The 19382-nt window shown below is 35.4% G+C and overlaps 1 long non-coding RNA gene and 6 gene segments (V, D, J or C); 4 read left to right on the forward strand and 3 right to left on the reverse strand.

Moving 5' to 3' along the window:
• The first annotated feature begins 160 nt into the window (after positions 1-160).
• LOC125262099 lies at positions 161-928 on the forward strand. The segment is given in 3 exon segments: positions 161-263; positions 421-746; positions 782-928. Coding segments are annotated over 2 exon segments (348 nt in total).
• Positions 929-2437: 1509 nt separating this feature from the next.
• Positions 2438-3599, forward strand: LOC125262100. Its single transcript, XR_007183506.1, has 2 exons — positions 2438-2685; positions 2867-3599. It is a non-coding gene; the product is annotated as an uncharacterized LOC125262100 (long non-coding RNA).
• Positions 3600-3938: 339 nt separating this feature from the next.
• LOC125262089 lies at positions 3939-5201 on the reverse strand (the record flags this gene model as incomplete). The annotated part of the segment is given in 2 exon segments: positions 3939-4350; positions 5096-5201. Coding segments are annotated over 2 exon segments (429 nt in total), but the record flags the coding sequence as incomplete, so codon positions are not given.
• Positions 5202-5308: 107 nt separating this feature from the next.
• Positions 5309-6125, forward strand: LOC125262096. The segment is given in 2 exon segments: positions 5309-5505; positions 5668-6125. Coding segments are annotated over 2 exon segments (351 nt in total).
• A 2333-nt stretch (positions 6126-8458) lies between these two features.
• Positions 8459-12483, reverse strand: LOC125262091. The segment is given in 3 exon segments: positions 8459-8994; positions 9853-9948; positions 12471-12483. Coding segments are annotated over 3 exon segments (432 nt in total).
• Positions 12484-16349: 3866 nt separating this feature from the next.
• LOC125262088 lies at positions 16350-17235 on the forward strand. The segment is given in 2 exon segments: positions 16350-16451; positions 16712-17235. Coding segments are annotated over 2 exon segments (477 nt in total).
• Positions 17236-17719: 484 nt separating this feature from the next.
• Positions 17720-19342, reverse strand: LOC125262092 (the record flags this gene model as incomplete). The annotated part of the segment is given in 2 exon segments: positions 17720-18209; positions 19210-19342. Coding segments are annotated over 2 exon segments (456 nt in total), but the record flags the coding sequence as incomplete, so codon positions are not given.
• Positions 19343-19382: the final 40 nt, after the last annotated feature.

Genomic DNA, 19382 nt, shown 5'->3' on the forward strand with positions numbered 1-19382 from the left:
GAAATAAATTGTTAATGAATAAAATGTTGTAAAATGAATGTTGATTGTTTTTTGAGGTAAATTCCGTGATGCATCTGAAAGTGTTTTTGAGTAGAGAGTGTTTTGCATATGAACTGAACATTCGCTTAAAACTCCACTGATGATTATTAGTGTGACACCGACACACACACACACACACACACACACACACACACACACACACACACTTAAAACAATGATGTCTCTTATTCTAATGCTGTGGACACTCGGTCTGCTCGCTCAAGGTTCAAAAATATATTTTCTGCATTGATGATACATTTGTAAAAAAATTGTTTAATGTTTATGTTTAATGTTAAACAATTATTTTTGTTTCATTATGCATTTCAACTGTTTTATAGCAGATGCAAACTTCTTTTCATTTGTGTTTGAACTCTCTCTCAGTGTCTCATCAAGAGGTTCAGTCTCCTGAGTCTGTGATTGTTAAAGCAGGAGAGTCAGTCTCTATGAGCTGCACTGGGACCAGCGGAGTTGGTGCTGACATGAGCTGGTATCTGCTGAAACCTGGAGAAGCTCCTAAACTCCTGATCTATAGAGCAAGTGAACTTGAATCTGGAGTCCCAGATCGCTTCAGTGGAAGTGGAAATGAACCTGATTTTACACTGAATATTCGTGGAGTCCAGCCTGAGGATGCAGGAGTTTATTACTGTATGGGGTATTACGGTAGCAGGTTCACACAGTGAAACAACATCATACAAAAACCTCCCTCAGTCAGACACGTCAGAGAACATGAGAGTAATTTCAGGTTACAGTTGCCTTGTACAACAGTTGAACAAAAGGACATGAACAATTAAAGCCGTAGGCCTAATGGAGATTTTCAACAGTTTGTTCACTTTAGTTTGTAATTTTTCAGATTTTACAGGAAATTAATATAAGTAAAATTTTGAGTTTAGCTTCACTGTGGACAGAATCTTGATTTTATGATTAAAGGCTGAAAAAAATAAAGCTTTATTAACATCACATTCTGACATCACATTATAATCTATATGAACATGTGAACTCGAGCCATCAAAATGTACTGAAATATTCTCTTTTTTAAAACTATTTAAATTTTTCAATATTGAAATATGTTAGTATCATGTTACTCAAATTCACAATATTACATATGTATGGCATTGTTTAAAATTGTACATTATAAAATTAATTATCAAACATGAAAAAAAAAATTTAACCGTTATTTAAAAATGTATTTCAAGTTGCTGATAAATACATGGCAAAAATAGTATTATCTCAAGACATGTTCTTGTATCAAGTTGGCCCTGGAACATGAGTGTATTAAAATGTAAATAACGGACAACAAGGACTGATTTGTTCAGGAACAGCACTTTTCTTTATAGAAGCCAAAGTATTAGTTTGTCTCAAATGTTTGTAATCCAAACAAAGAATGTATTGATAACTGTGGTGGTAATTTATATAAAAATTGTTAATTTACAAAAAGTACATCAGCAAATCATAGTTTTCAAATTTCTCAGGTAAATATAATGAAATAATATAATCAGCCATTTTAAAGTGTCTTGTGAATCCCACTCGCACGGGCAAATAAAATAAATTATATATTTGAAATGCAGATTTAGTAAACTACAAGTAAAAAAAGGGCATGCCATATAAAATTCTGTTTTAGCAACATTTCATTTTGTGCTTAATTGTGTGTGTATCATTCATTACACACACACACACACACTTATTTATTTATTTATTATTGATTGATTGATTGATTGATTGCATAGGTTTATTATTGTGCTCTGTACACGCTGATAACTAACATATCTCAGTGATCACTACATAAAATTCACAAATTTTGTTTAAAAGACTTTCCCAATAATCTGCATATATGTATATTTGAAAATTATTATATCGGGTTAAATTATTCAATTTAAAAATTGAACATATGCAATTGGAAGTTTAATTGTGTTTTTTATTAAATTAAATTAAATGTGAAACTTATAGAAAATAGAGGAAAATGTTTGCCTTCAAAATAGAGGTGACACACCATCGGTTGGCTTTTTAGCTCCTATACAGCTAATAATAAACATTTATGTAAGATACAGCAGCATAATTAAAAATTTCCCAAATGTCCGCCCTATTACACATAAAAATTACTTTTGTATTGTGTATAATCGAATCACTTATACTAAATAAAATATAAAAATACAAGCAATACAATACACTAATGATACAGATCTAAATACATCACTTCCTGTAGATTATAGATTTGAAACATTAAGGTATTACCATTTGTTTCATAACCCTCTATATTTCAGGACATAATGACATTTATAATGTGATTAACTGAACATGTATTTAGTTTCTTATTTCATTCTGCACTTACTTCCAGTTTTAGTTTAGTTCCTCATCTGAAAGCCCACAATGATTTCTATTTATTCCAGTATTTGAAGAGCAGCAGTCAACAACTGAATCCTGCAAAAGTGCCTGTTTGATTGATTTATCACATTAATTACAGTAAATCCAGGAGGAAAGTGAATGTGTTTTCAGGAGTCTGTTGAGTGGAGAGTGTTTTGCATGTTTACTGCTCCACACACAAAACTCCTCTGATGATCAGTGTGTGTTCAGTCCTGACAGAGTCTCTGACACACTGAACAATGATGTCTCTTTTACTGATTCTGACTACACTGACTCTGATGGCTCAAGGTTAAACATTTTTCCCTACATTTTCAGAGTTTGGTATTTATTTTTGTATAGCTTTGCACTCTGTTGTGCTTTGTTTTCATTTATAATTTATTATAAATGTTTTTTTTTGGTTTTTTTAAATAAAGGATGTAAATATCTAATAATATGTAATTAAATGTAAATTTTTAAATCTCTCTCTCAGTGTCTCATCAAGAGGTCCAGACTCCTAAATCTCTGTCTGTTAAAGCAGGAGAATCTGTCACTATTAGCTGCACTGCGTCTTCTGGAATTGGTTATCGCATGAGCTGGTATCTGCAGAAACCTGGAAAAACTCCTAAACTTTTGATCTACGAAATGAATAACCTTGCATCTGGAGTTTCAAACCGGTTCAGTGGAAGTTATTCTGGATATCAATTTATGCTGAACATACGTGGAGTCCAGACTGAAGATGCAGGAGATTATTACTGTATGGGGTATTATTATTCTAGTTCAGTGTTCACACAGTGAAACAGCATCGTACAAAAACTTCCCTCAGTCAGACGGCACAATGAATTTACTCAAGCAGAATGAACTAATTTACATTAAATAAGAAATTATTTCTTCAGTATGAACAGAACAGAATTAAACATGCAAATTAGTGCATAATCAGAAAATCTGGTATATTTAAACATAACATTTCAGAAAACTTGAAATTAAAATATGTATGCAATTCTTAATGTAATCAATCAACTGTGGAAGTATTGTGAAATCTTTTAGTTTATGACTATTATTATTTTTATTATTGTACCCTATTCATCTGGCTTGTCTTGTCTTTCATCTTGTTCAAATGCACAATTCTTGACAGTCAGAATTCAGACTATTAGCCCTAAATTTAATGTAATCTAATTAAAATAAGTATAAATGTATTCAATAAAATATTTTTATTGTCACTGTAATTTTTTAAATACCTTATTTTAGATTTTGATGAATATTTAAAATCAAAAGTAGGCTTGCTCAAATATTATATTTAATAAAAATTATGATGAAGATGTCAATGTCTCTTTTACTGTAATTGATATTTTCAATATTAAAATATTATTTTTATATCCATCCAATAAAAATAGTTTTTCAATTTCGAAGTGTTTAATATTTCAGCAAGAAAGTCAACAGCATATTTGAGTCAAAATGCTTTTATTTGGCAGCAATAAAACAACAAACACATCATTGCTGTTACAACAGAATATTTGAAGAACACTAACAGGCTGAAAGATTAATTGTTGAGCATTGACTGATTTTAGGACAGTCCTTTGAAATAGCTGCATATGTGTGAGTGTAAATGAAATATGCATGTCTATAATCTCTGTGTGATGTGTGTGTGTGTGTTTCACTGGTCATCACACTGCTGTGTTTTCAGGCTCTCGGTCACTGCATTCTGGGATGGGTGCGTGGCGTCACAGCTGATGGTTGTTGCTCTGCTCCACTCACTCTCAGTGAGGCTCAGGCTGCTGCTCCAGCTGTACAGTCCATCCTTCTGCAGCACACTGGGACTCAGATTCACAGCAGAGCTCCTGCTGCTGCCATCCACCTTCCAGCTCAGCTTCCAGTCAGAGGGGAATCCCTTACTGCCCACACACACCACTGTAGCCTTACCCTGCTGCAGCTCCTCTCTGGAGGGCGGCAGGACCGTGAGAGTGGGACGAGCGGCAGCTAAAGAGAGAGAGAGAGAGAGAGAGTGTTTCATTCTTCTTAAAAACAGCTCTATCAGTCTTTCACTTCCCTTTATGAGATTCAGAGTTAATCAAGCAGATCTGAAGTGCAACAGCCCGTAAAACACATTTACCAGCAATCACACATATGTCTATATTTGGATTTAATCATTATTCATCATCATTCATTATATCATATTGGATCTATACATTTTTTAATAATCTATTTTTCATTTGTTTAAATTATTAAATGATTCCTTGTTACACATTTACTCTGTTACTAACAGTGTATTACTAACTTTTTGTAGACTGAAAGCAACCCCGAATGAAGACACATTTCTGTCTCATGTGACATTTATTAAAAAAAACACTTTTCATTAAAAACTTTTCATTAATCGAGAATTAATAAAACATTTAATAATTATTAAAAACTGTTAATAATAAGATAGTTCTAACTTTATATAATTCCTAAGACGTCCTACTATCTATATTGACACTTTATGCATAACAAAATGTTTTAATGTTTTCTTGTTTGACTCTGTTAAATCATCTGTAGAGGTGAGAAAAAAACTACTTATACAGACATTAACTTTATATTTCATGCCAAACGATTAATTAATAATGTCACACCAGAATAAAACTTTCAATTATTTATTCTTATATTTGTCATTGTATTTTTTTTAAATGTCCTCTGTTGTTCTTTTCATTCAGTGTTTCATTTATGAAATAAAAAGAGATTTACTTACTTCCAACTGAGAGTCGAGTTCCTCCACCGAACGTGTTCCACAGTGATACAAACCCAATCAGCAACTGTACAAAAACCTCCTGCACTAAAACTGACACTGAGTTACACAAACATCAACACTGACACTAAAACTGTATCTAGTTTAGTTTTGCTCAGACAGCCGAAAAAAAGAAATAAATTGTTAATAATTAAAATGTTGTAAAATGAATGTTGACTGATTTTTGAGGTAAATTCCATGATGCATCTGAAAGTGTTTTTGAGTAGAGAGTGTTTTGCATATGAACTGAACACTCGCTTAAAACTCCACTGATGATTATTAGTGTGACACCGACACACACACACACACACACACACTTAAAACAATGATGTCTCTTATTCTAATGCTGTGGACACTCGGTCTGCTCGCTCAAGGTTCAAAAAATATATTTTCTACATTATGATGATATGATACATTTTTAAATTTATTTGTGCAAAATTTTGAATTTGTGCTTTATGTTTGATTTTTTTATGGATTAATTTCATTAACTGTTTTACGGCAAACTTCTTTTCACTTGTGTTTGAACTCTCTCTCAGTGTCTCATCAAGAGGTTCAGTCTCCTGAGTCTCTGAGTGTTAAAGCAGGAGAGTCCGTCTCTATGAGCTGCACTGGGACCAGCGGAGTTGGTGATGACATGAGCTGGTATCTGCTGAAACCTGGAGAAGCTCCTAAACTCCTGATCTATACAGCAAGTGAACTTGAATCTGGAGTCCCAGATCGGTTCAGTGGAAGTGGAAATGAACCTGATTTTACACTGAACATTCGTGGAGTCCAGCCTGAGGATGCAGGAGTTTATTTCTGTATGGGGGTTTATTCTGGTCCAGTGTTCACACAGTGAAACAACATCATACAAAAACTTCCCTCAGACAGCACAATGAATTTACTCAAGCAATATGAAATTTACATTAAATGAGAAATTATTTCTTCAGTATGAACAGAATCGGTAATTGATCTAACATTCTGTCTGTGATTCTGTGATAAACATGACACACAAGCACCCACATAGTTTTTAATTGAATTGAATTGAATTGAATTGAATTGAATTGAATTGAATTGAATTGAATTGAATTGAATTTAATTTAATTTAATTTAATTTAATTTAATTTAATATCCAATCCAACAATATGTTTCTCAATTTCTATTCCATCATTTTATTCCTATAACATATAGTATTTCCATAATACAGACTGATTACAAATTTACTAATTTAATACATACATATGTACATACATATTTATTTATTTATTTATTATTGATTGATTGATTGATTGCATAGGTTTATTATTGTGCTCTGTACACGCTGATAACTAACATATCTCAGTGATCACTACATAAAATTCATAAATTTTGTTTACAAGACTTTCCCAATAATCTGCATATATGTATATTTGAAAATTATTATATCGGGTTAAATTATTCAATTTAAAAATTGAATATATGCAATTGGAAGTTTAATTGTGTTTTATTAAATTAAATTAAATGTGAAACTTCCAGAAAATAGAGGAAAATGTTTGCCTTCAAAATAGAGGTGACACACCATCGGTTGGCTTTTTAGCTCCTACAGCTAATAATAAACATTTATGTAAGATACAGCAGCATAATTAAAAAATTCACAAATGTCCACCCTATTACACATAAAAATTACTTTTGTATTGTGTATAATCAAATCACTTATACTAAATAAAATATAAAAATACAAGCAATACACTAATGATACAGATCTAAATACATCACTTCCTGTAGATTATAGATTTGAAACATTAAGGTAATTTTACCATTTGTTTCACAACCCTCTATATTTCAGGACATAATGCCATTTATAATGTGATTAACTGAGCATGAATTTAGTTTCTTATTTCATTCTGCACTTACTTCCAGTTTAGTTTAGATCCTCATCTGAAAGCCCACAATGATTTCTATTTATTCCATTTATTTGAAGAGCAGCAGTCAACAACTGAATCCTGCAAAAGTGCCTGTTTGATTGTTTTATCACATTAATTACAGTAAATCCAGGAGGAAAGTGAATGTGTTTTCAGGAGTCTGTTGAGTGGAGAGTGTTTTGCATGTTTACTGCTCCACACACAAAACTCCTCTGATGATCAGTGTGTGTTCAGTCCTGACAGAGTCTCTGACACACTGAACAATGATGTCTCTTTTACTGATTCTGACTACACTGACTTTGCTGGCGCAAGGTTAAACATTTTTTCCCTACATTTTCAGAGTTTGGTATTTATTTTTGTAAAGCACTCTGTTGTGCTTTGTTTTCATTTATAATTTATTATAAATGTTTTTTTTTTGTTTTTTTTTAAATAAAGGATGTAAATATCTCATAATTTGTAATTAAATGTAATTTTTTTTATCTCTCTCTCAGTGTCTCATCAAGAGGTCCAGACTCCTAAATCTCTGTCTGTTAAAGCAGGAGAATCTGCCACTATTAGCTGCACTGCGTCTTCTGGAATTGGTTATTCCATGAGCTGGTATCTGCAGAAACCTGGAAAAACTCCTAAACTCCTGATATACTATTCGAGTTACCTTGCATCCGGAGTTTCAAACCGGTTCAGTGGAAGTTATTCTGGATATCAATTTATGCTGAACATACGTGGAGTCCAGACTGAAGATGCAGGAGATTATTACTGTATGGGGTATTATTATTCTAGTTCAGTGTTCACACAGTGAAACAGCATCGTACAAAAACTTCCCTCAGTCAGACGGCACAATGAATTTACTCAAGCAGAATGAACTAATTTACATTAAATAAGAAATTATTTCTTCAGTATGAACAGAACAGAATTAAACATGCAAATTAGTGCATAATCAGAAAATCTGGTATATTTAAACATAACATTTCAGAAAACTTGAAATTAAAATATGTATGCAATTCTTAATGTAATCAATCAACTATGGAAGTATTGTGAAATCTTTTAGTTTATGACTATTATTATTTTTATTATTGTACCCTATTCATCTGGCTTGTCTTGCCATTTTTTCTTTCATCTTGTTCAAATGCACAATTCTTGACAGTCAGAATTCAGACTATTAGCCCTAAATTTAATGTTATCTAATTAAAATAAGTATAAATGTATTCAATAAAATATTTTTATTGTCACTGTAATTTTTTAAATACCTTATTTTAGATTTTGATGAATGTTTAAAAATCAAATAGGCTTGCTCAAATATTATATTTAATAAAAATTATGATGAAGATGTCAATGTCTCTTTTACTGTAATTGATATTTTCAATATTAAAATATTATTTTTATATCCATCCAATAAAAATAGTTTTTCAATTTCGAAGTGTTTAATATTTCAGCAAGAAAGTCAACAGCATATTTGAGTCAAAATGCTTTTATTTGGCAGCAATAAAACAACAAACACATCATTGCTGTTACAACAGAATATTTGAAGAACACTAACAGGCTGAAAGATTTATTGTTGAGCATTGACTGATTTAGGACAGTCCTTTGAAATAGCTGCATATGTGTGAGTGTAAATGAAATATGCATGTCTATAATCTCTGTGTGATGTGTGTGTGTGTGTGTTTCACTGGTCATCACACTGCTGTGTTTTCAGGCTCTCGGTCACTGCATTCTGGGATGGGTGCGTGGCGTCACAGCTGATGGTTGTTGCTCTGCTCCACTCACTCTCAGTGAGGCTCAGGCTGCTGCTCCAGCTGTACAGTCCATCCTTCTGCAGCACACTGGGACTCAGATTCACAGCAGAGCTCCTGCTGCTGCCATCCACCTTCCAGCTCAGCTTCCAGTCAGAGGGGAATCCCTTACTGCCCACACACACCACTGTAGCCTTACCCTGCTGCAGCTCCTCTCTGGAGGGCGGCAGGACCGTGAGAGTGGGACGAGCGGCAGCTAAAGAGAGAGAGAGAGAGAGAGAGAGAGAGAGAAAGAGTTTCATTCTTCTTAAAAACAGCTCTATCAGTCTTTCACTTCCCTTTAAGAGTTAATCAGAGGTGCAACAGCCTGTAAAAACACATTTACCAGAAATCACACATATACTTGGATTTAAAAAAAAAAAAAAAAAAAAAAAAAACATTATTCAAGTTATATTATGGATCTTCAACTTTTTAGGTTTCTATTTTTCATTTGTTCAAATTATTGTTAAATTATTTCTTGTTAAACAGTTGCAGTTGTTTGTACATTGAAATCAACAGCAGATGAAGACACATTTCTGTCTCTTAAAGAGAAAACATTAAATAATTATTAAAAACTTAATAATAAGAAGATATTTTAAACTTTACCTAATTCCTAAGCTGTCTATCTATACTAACACATTTCAAGCATAAATATATAGGCTATACAGTATTTATTTATTTATTTATTTATTTATTTTTTTTCATGTTGACTTGTTCAGTGTGTCTATAGTGAAATAGCTTTCACTTTCACTAACTTATTTGCTTTGGTTAAACTGATCTGTAGAGGCGAGTAAAAAACTGCATACATATACAAACATTAGTTTTCTAATTCATGCCGAATTAATAAAAAAATACAAAGATGTACTCTTTGTAAAATGAAATTTAACAAAAAAAAAGAAAAAAAAAAGAAAAAAAAGTGTCTTAAATGGCTCTGGAAGAGAGCTAAGGAACATGTGCGTGTATTTGTTAATGTCACAAAGGAACAAATCTTTCAAATTATATAGTAGTTAGTATTATTTTTTTTTTAAATCCTCTGTTCTTTTCACTCAGTTTCATTTTTGAAATAGAGATTTACTTCCAACTGAGAGTCGAGTTCCTCCACCGAACGTCCACCACAGTGATACAAACCCAATCAGCGACTGTACAAAAACCTCCTGCACTAAAACTGACACTGACAACCAATTATATATCACTCATGCACTAATAATTATTTGAATTCAGCAGAGTTTTCCAAGGTAATAAAACTGAAATATATTTTTACTTTTTTCTTTTTTTTCCTGCACTTATACATGCACTTATAATACACTTATAATACATGCACTTATAATAGTTCTCTTTGTCTCACAGGCTCCTTTGGACAGATTGTTGTGACTCAACCTGAGTTTAAATCAGTTCAGCTTGGTCAAACAGTCTCTATTGATTGTAAGGTCAACACTGTAGTTTATAGTGTTCCTGAGAGTTCAGTATCCAAAGATTACTACATCTGCTGGTTCATTCAGAAACCAGAGGATATTACACAACAATGAAGCCCTCAGCCTCATTATGCAAAGATAAAACTCCATGGTGTCAGACAAAGTAGAAGCAGAAATGTATATTCTTTAGTTACGAAAAATTTGACAGTAAATCTGGATAAGGGGCAGAATAGCTCTAAGTGTAACCTTTCATTAGATCCCAAAATTATGACTGTACATTAAAGCATTCAAGAATAACAGCCTTTTATGTGTTGATGGCTCCAAAGGGCCATTTGGAGTCTCCAAGTGGCTTTTTTTGGGGAGCGCCTAGACATAAACTCAAATAAACATGTGTAAAACACTCATTTTCTAAGATATTTTTTATCAAATTTGAAATAGGGCTTGGTAGGGCTTCAGGCTGTGATCCTGTTGTGTTTTCTAGCTAATAGCTGCCATCTGTAGTCATCTGCAGGTATCTGTTTACAAAAAAAAAATATATATATATTTTTTTTTTTCCATTTTTCAGTGTTTTCCAAATTCTATTACTCAATACCAGTAAGACTTACAGTGATTCTGACTGTTTAGGAACAAACATCAGAGTGTCACCTTTCAAAAGATACCAAAAACCATATACTGCATATACTACAAATGGTTCAAAAACAGTAAGCAATTTATTTTGGGAATGCCTTTTTTCAGGCGTTTTAGACAAATTTGACTGGAATGCTAAGGGGTTAACATGAGTAAATATTTGTATAAACACAAATGGATTCAACAACTGCACTCTAAAAAGTAATTCAGATGACCTGTTGCCACAACTTAAATAAATGCATATGGTTAAAAGTTAAAAATTCTATTTATTGATTTAAATTTTTTTTTTTTTTTAAGCTGCATTACATTATTTTGTTCATATCTGTTCAAGTAATAGTGTTGATCATTAAATTAATATTGTGTGTAACTTAAAATGAAATTTCTGCATTATAATTGATTTTTGTTGAAAAAAAATTCAGTTGTAGTAACTTAATTAATTGTCTTGACAACTTTGTAAATTGGGCATTGGATTTCTAATTCCCAGCATGCTTTGCATAGAACTGGAAAAGGAGAATAAATGTTGAAATGAAGTGTTATTTTATTAGTTTTTAGTTATAGGAAAGATCTGTTTGTGTTTAATGCTGTTATATTTGACATTTAAACGAGTTTAACGTTGTAGTTTTTGTTACCATTGTGCTGAAGGTAAACACATTACATGTGGTTTGGCACTGCAAAGACAATCAGTTGTTCTTCCTGTCTTTTTGTGGGCATATGCAGTAAGATCAGTTACCTGGTGAATCCACCAGTTAACCTTTGCCTATAATCAGTTATTGTAAAGTTTTGTCAGTTCAAAGATTCTAAAACCTTTAAAAACTTTGGGCTCGTCCAGGATTTGAACCTTTCGCACCCTAAGCGAGAATTATAGGCCAAGGAGCCTTGAATGGTAAGTAATGCATGATGTGCCATGTTGCACACATGAGATCCAGGCCCACTGACAACGTAGATGTTCTGTTTGATTTTTTGATTTAATGTCTAATGGCGATATCTAGTGGTTAATAAGCAGTAGTGGGGTTCCGCAGTGAACATGCCTTCTATTCAGAATAGATGCAGCCAAGACCGATTTACCTCGTATTGTGACATATAGGCAGAATACATTTTTGACCCCTGGATGCGGTACTTTTTTGGTAAATTTGGATTAATGTTTAAACAAGGTTGTGTTTAAACAATAGATACAGTTGTTATAGACTACTGTAATAGTGTGTACTTGGGTGTAACTTTGAAAATACATCTTTCTAAAATATTTCTGATGACACCATAACAGAAGTCTCTGTTGTGAAAGTTAGTTGTGACAATTTCAATCGTTTAACTCTGCACACTGACTCTACATCAACTCCTCAAGCCCCCAGTGTTACAGCAGAACAACAGTAAAATTGTTCAATTGATTTCTGGCCTGTATTATTTGTCAGCAACTGAGATCAATGGACCTTTTAAAATGTTCAAGAAAAACTGAAAACTGAAATAACTGAAATATGTTTCTTGCCAGTAATAGAGATTCTTGTTCTCAGAAAGGACATTTACATTGAAAACTCTCCGTATATGAACGTGAAGCCATACCATTTTGTCATGATCATGAGTTGGAGTGCCCTGTTTAGCCACCAGAGGGCACTCCAACATGGACTATTTTTCACTTTAGACTACATCACCCATAATTCACCTTCTGGACTCATTATCCTCGTTTCATTGCACTCAGCTGTTTTGTGTTTGTTCATTATTGTCTGTCTATTTATACTCTGTTGTTTCTGCCTTTGTTTGTGGTTCGTTGTTTTTGTTACATGCACTTTGTGACTCTGGCTTTCTTTTGTGGACCGTTTCTGTGGAGTTTGACCGTTGCCTGTCTGATTATGCCTTTGGATTTACCAATAAATGCTGCGCTTGGATCTTAACATCTTGTCTGTGTGCATTCCGTGACAGAACGAACCACCACTGCAAGATCCAGCAGCATGAGGGTTCTTCCGCCAGCCACGGGCAGGGAGCATGTGGCTTTGCTGGGGGCGGTGAGGGCCTTGCGACAGGGAGAAGAGGAGGTAGGGTGTTTTGCCCAGTATTTCTGGACAATGGCGGTGGGGCTAAGATACAATGATGAGGCTCTTAAGGACTTGTTTAATGGGTGTCTAAGGGACCCTCTGTCTCAATGGGAGATGGAGGGGCTTCGGGTCCTGGATTTTTGGGACTTTGTTGGCTATCTCTCCCACAGAGTCCACTGGGCAACACCTGCTCAGCCAGAAGGCGCTCCAGCCCATGAGTCCGCTTCAGAGCTCGCTCCAGCCCGTGAATCCGCTCCAGAGTCTACAAGGGAGGTGGGCGCTGATTCTCCGCTTCCCACACGTAAAAAGAGGAGGAGGAGGAAGGCTTCAAGATCCCTCAAGATCTGGAGGCCCCCCCAGAGCCCGCTCCAGCCAGTGAGCCCGCTCCAGCCAGTGAGCCCGCTCCAGCCAGTGAGCCCGCTCCAGCCAGTGAGCCCGCTCCAGCCAGTGAGCCCGCTCCAGCCAGTGAGCCCGCTCCAGCCAGTGAGCCCGCTCCAGCCAGTGAGCCCGCTCCAGCCAGTGAGCCCGCTCCAGCCAGTGAGCCCGCTCCAGCCAGTGAGCCCGCTCCAGCCAGTGAGCCCGCTCCAGCCAGTGAGCTCAAGCGCCTTGCTCTGCCGCTGCCGTCCCAGAGCAGCCCCAGCCTGAGCCCGCTGCCGTCCCAGAGCAGCCCCAGCCTGAGCCCGCTGCCGTCCCAGAGCAGCCCCAGCCTGAGCCCGCTGCCGTCCCAGAGCAGCCCCAGCCTGAGCCCGCTGCCGTCCCAGAGCAGCCCCAGCCTGAGCCCGCTGCCGTCTCCGAGCTGTCCGCTCTCCCTTATTCGGCCACGGAGGCCGTAACCGAGCTGTCCGCTCTCCCTTATTCGGCCACGGAGGCCGTAACCGAGCTGTCCGCTCTCCCTGATATGGCCACGGAGCACCCTTGGCCAGCCCTGCCGCCGCCTAGACCTGCCTGGTCAGTTCCTCCAGCGCCGCCCTGGCATTCAGCCAGGACTCCGACCTTCTTAGAGCCCCCGTGGTCTGTTCCTCCGGCTCCTCCCTGGTCCTGGCCCACCTCCCTCCTGAGAGGTTTTTTTTTTTTTTTCTCCTCGTCTCATGGAGCGTCTGGTAGCCTCTCCGTAGGGAGGGGGTACTGTCATGATCATGAGTTGGAGTGCCCTGTTTAGCCACCAGAGGGCACTCCAACATGGACTATTTTTCTCTTTAGACTACATCACCCATAATTCACCTCCTGGACTCCATTATCCTTGTTTCATTGCACTCAGCTGTTTTGTGTTTGTTCATTACTGTCTATTTATACTCTGTTTCTGCCTTTGTTTGTGGTTCGTTGTTTTTGTTACATGCACTTTGTGACTCTGGCTTTCTTTTGTGGACCGTTTCTGTGGAGTTTGACCGTTGCCTGTCTGATTATGCCTTTGGATTTACCAAGAAATGCTGCGCTTGGATCTTAACATCTTGTCTGTGTGCATTCCGTGACACCATTTATCTTGTAGATTTATATTCTCAGTGTTAAAATATAAGTATTCATCCTATTCACAATATTATATATGATCATTATACTCTGGCTAACAATGTGTGAAAGTAGGAACTGTTAAATCCAACCTAATTCCTAATGACTTGGGAGTGCCTCAAGGGTCAGTTCTAGGACCATTATTGTTTTCACTGTATATAAATGATCTCCCAGATTGCTGTCAGGGTGTAAATTGCCAGCTTTATGCTGATGACACAGTTATCTATATGTCAGCAAAAACAACTGCACTGGCTGGGCAGCAGTTAACACAGGCTTTACATAATGTCTCAAGATGGCTTCAGCTGTCCCATTTAACTCTAAATACACAGAAAACTTTCTCAATGTGTTTTTCTATCAACCAGAGGTCCCCTGACAGCATCTTTGAGGTTCATTTAGACCATGAACCCATTCATGAGGTTCATGAGACGAAATACTTGGGCATAATCTTGGATAAACACCTGAAGTTTCAAAGTCAAGTAAATCATGTTTGCAGGAAAGTTAAATCAAATCTGAACTGTTTTCGTTTTATTAGAGGAGAGTTGTCACATCACGTGGCTGTATTGTTTATGCATGCAATGGTTTTTTCACATTTGTCATACTGTATAACAGCATGGTCACAAACATCAGTGTCCACATTGAAACCAGTTATTTCTCTATATAAACAGGCAATTAAGATATTTGACAAAAAACCAATGAGATGGCATCATTGTGATATCATACAAAAGCATAAGCTTTTTACTTTTGAAAATTTTGTAAATTTTAGTATTTTGAAATTGACTTTTAAATGTTTGAACAACTGTGTGTCACCACTGTTCTCTGGCCTCATGGAGAGGCGTCGGGGCTCTTTTAGACCTTCCACCAGAGCCTCAGTTAGTGGGGATTGTGTGCTCCCGAAGTTTAGAACGTCTTTTGGACAGTCTAGCTTCTCCTTTAGAGGGGCTACACTATGGAACTCTCTCCCCACAGGATTCAAATTACAGAACAATATTAACATCTTCACCAGAGAGCTCAAAAAGTGGCTTAAATCGGGCCAAAGTTGTTCCCATGTGTAAATTGTGCCGGGTTTTGTTTAATAATGTGGTTTTTTTTTGTTTTTTGTTTTTTTTTTCTGTTATAAAAGTCCCTATGGACAGGTGTTGAAAATTAGCACATGTGCTATAACACTTTAAACAATGCATCTGGTTTGTCCAATGTTATTGCTATGTCCATATTAAATAAATAAATAAATAAAAATTATGCATCTATATAATAATTATCAAACATGTAACCTTTTTTTTTTTTTTTAATAAATTATTTTTCTTTTAAATTATTTTAGGTGTATTTATTTAAGTCAATCAGCATGATGAACATCTGTTCTTGAATCAAACTTTTGTTGGTCCTGGAAAAACATGGGTGTCAGAGTGAAATAAGCTAAATATAGTTTGAGAAGGATGTTGACTCTTTCTTTAGGTCACACTAATGTACCAGTAGGTGGCGACAGGTGACTGCCTTCATGAGCGAGTCATTCAATCATTCAACCAATTCTTTCAAAAACACATGCAGGGATGAAACAAATCTTTACAACTGAGTCATTAAATCACAGTCACTGAATCAATTCATTCAAAACGTCTAAGGTTGCATATGCAACCCAGTTCCTGAGAAGGGGAACGAGACGCTGAGCAAAATAATGTAAAATAACTCTTAACAACTTAATGATTTTAGAGATTTAGATAACAGATTTAGTTCACAACTATATCAAACCTTGAATATTACAGCAGAACAACAACAGTACAATCACTTATATTGATTAATAACTTTTAATGATTAATACAATGTTGTAGTTAGGTAATTATTACAATGTTGAAACTGTCTAAGAAAAATAATCAGGCTCATCTAGACCAATTAAAATATGTTTCTTGACTCTAAGAACGGTTCTTTTTCTCAGAAAGGACATTTACATTGTGAAAACACTTTACATATGAACTGCATGCTTCAGTGCTCTGGAGGTCTTTATAGATCTGTGAGTTTATGATTTTATGACTGACACCTCTTCTTCATGATAACAGATCCAAAAGCAAACATGACTTTAACAGCCGTCATTATTTGGACACTCACAACCTGCACCTGGAGTAAGTATAAATTCATTACATCAGCCAATTTAGAGAAAACTCCACAGGTGGTGAAATAAAGATGTAAATGTATATACATTTTTAAACATATTCTTTATGCATGTTTTTAATATCACCTGATATGTTTTGATATGTATGATGATATTTAGCCCTTTTAGTGCAACAGTAAGAAATATTGTGTCTAACAGATACCGTGCCTATAACTTAGTTTCAGTGTTGTTCTCATCAGTTTATAATATTTTTTCTGTCTCTCTCCTCAGGTTCTGTGGGACAAACTCTGACTCAATCTGAAGCTCAAACAGTTCAGCCTGATCAGACTGTCACTATTCGCTGTAATCATAAACCAGCAGTAAACTGTATTAAAACACAAGGCTCTGATCAGTATTGCATGTCCTGGTATCATCAGATTCCTGGAGAAGTTCCTAAACTCCTGATCTATGCCACATCAGACAGAGCTTCAGGTGTTTCTTCTAGATTTAGTGGTAGTGAAAGTGGAAACCACATGGATTTTACTCTGACCATCAGTGGAGTCCAGCCTGAAGATTCAGGAGTTTATTTCTGTCAGAGTGCATATGACAAGGGAGGCTCGAACTGGGTGTTCACACAGTGTAAAAGCATCATACAAAAACCCTTTTTGGCTGAGACTTCAGCGCTGCAACTTTGAGCTTCTGCAGATGTTGATGTTGAAGATCATTATTCACCTCACTGACTTTACACACATAAACATTTTAAGGCTGGAGAACTGTTAATGTTCATTAGTCACAAACTCAACACATTCAGTATATATTTGATCAATAATAAACATAAAAATGCTTATTTCCACTTGAATTATAAAACAATAAAGGAAGAAAGCTCACTGTGGCATAAGATTTCATATATTTCATATATTTCACCTCTAAATTGACTTGAAAAAATTCTTGATGAGAAATGAATTCTGTTCCATATATGAATATGAATTATGAATATGAATCCCATATTCTGTGTCTGAATCCACATTTGTCTGCCTTCTCTGTCCAAAATTACAAAACACCATCCCTACAGTATTATTTTATATATATGTGAAGTTTAATTGGACTCTTCTGAATTATCAACATGTAAATAAAAAATTAATAAAAGATTATAGTAAATTATTATTATTATTATTATTATTTTTTTTTTTTTAAATCTTTTTAATTTCAGGTAAATATCTTAGAATACTAATACTTCCACAAAAGAGATACACACTTAATGATTCAAAAAGCTTTTATTTGGCAAAAATTGTTTAATGTCACAATCAATATATGTGTAGAACGTGTATGAAAACACAGGCTTAAAGAAAAATTAACTTATAGAGCAAATTGTAAAACAATGCTGACAAACCTTAATGAACACTGTGTGTGAGTAAATCAATGAATATGCATGTCTATAATCTCTGTGTGATGTGTGTGTGTGTGTTTCACTGGTCACCACACTGCTGTGTTTTCAGGCTCTCGGTCACTGCATTCTGGGATGGGTGCGTGGCGTCACAGCTGATGGTTGTTGCTCTGCTCCACTCACTCTCAGTGAGGCTCAGGCTGCTGCTCCAGCTGTACAGTCCATCCTTCTGCAGCACACTGGGACTCAGATTCACAGCAGAGCTCCTGCTGCTGCCATCCACCTTCCAGCTCAGCTTCCAGTCAGAGGGGAATCCCTTACTGCCCACACACACCACTGTAGCCTTACCCTGCTGCAGCTCCTCTCTGGAGGGCGGCAGGACCGTGAGAGTGGGACGAGCGGCAGCTAAAGAGCGAGAGAGAGAGAGAGAGAGAGAGAGAGAGAGTTTCATTCTTCTTAAAAACAGCTCTATCAGTCTTTCACTTCCCTTTAAGAGATTTAGAGTTAATCAAGCAGATCTGAGGTGCAACAGCCTGTAAAAACACATTTACCAGCAATCACACATATGTCTATACTTGGATTTAATCATCATTCATCATCATTCATTATATTATATTGGATCTATAATTTTTTAATCTATTTTCTATTTGTTTAAATTATTAAATGATTTCTTGTTACACATTTACTGTATTACTAACAGTGTATTACTAACTGTTTGTAGGTTGAAAGTAATCCCAAATGAAGACACATTTCTGTCTCAGGTGACATTTATTAAAAAAAAACATTTCATTAAATTTTCGTTAATCGAGAATTAATAAAACATTTAATAATTATTAAAAACAGTTAAAGGCTTTATTTAGTTCTTGTTTTAGCATTAATTCCCTCATGGTTTCCTCTCCAGTTCAAGCTTCCATTGAATTCTTAGAGCCAACTCAATTTCAACTACAAACCTGTGTCCAAGAACACACAGCCAGTTAGATAGTTCTAACTTTATATAATTACTAAGACGTCCTACTATCTATATTGACACTTTATGCATAAAATGTTTTAATGCTTTCTTGTTTGCCTGTTAAATCATCTGTAGAGGTGAGAAAAAACTACTTGACTACTTATACAGACATTAGCTTTATATTTCATGCCAAACGATTAAAAAAATACAAACATTTATTCTTTGTCAAATATGATTTACCATTTTGATGGATAAAATTCTCAGTAATAAAATAGTTATTGGTTTAAACTAGAGAAGAGCAAAGGAAAGTTAGCATATTATTTGGTATATGTCACACCAGAATAAAACTTTCAATTATTTATTCTTATATTTGTCATTGGTATTTTTTTTTTAAATGTCCTCTGTTGTTCTTTTCATTCAGTGTTTCATTTATGAAATAAAAAGAGATTTACTTACTTCCAACTGAGAGTCGAGTTCCTCCACCGAATGTGCACCACAGTGATACAAACCCAATCAATGGCTGTACAAAAACCTCCTGCTCTAAAACTGACACTGACAGAGTTACACTAACATCAACACTGACACTAAAACTGTATCTAGTTTAGTTTTGCTCAGACAGCTGAAAAAAA

Source organism: Megalobrama amblycephala, unplaced genomic scaffold (genome assembly GCF_018812025.1).
Source record: "Megalobrama amblycephala isolate DHTTF-2021 unplaced genomic scaffold, ASM1881202v1 scaffold599, whole genome shotgun sequence".
Lineage (NCBI taxonomy): Eukaryota > Metazoa > Chordata > Actinopteri > Cypriniformes > Xenocyprididae > Megalobrama > Megalobrama amblycephala.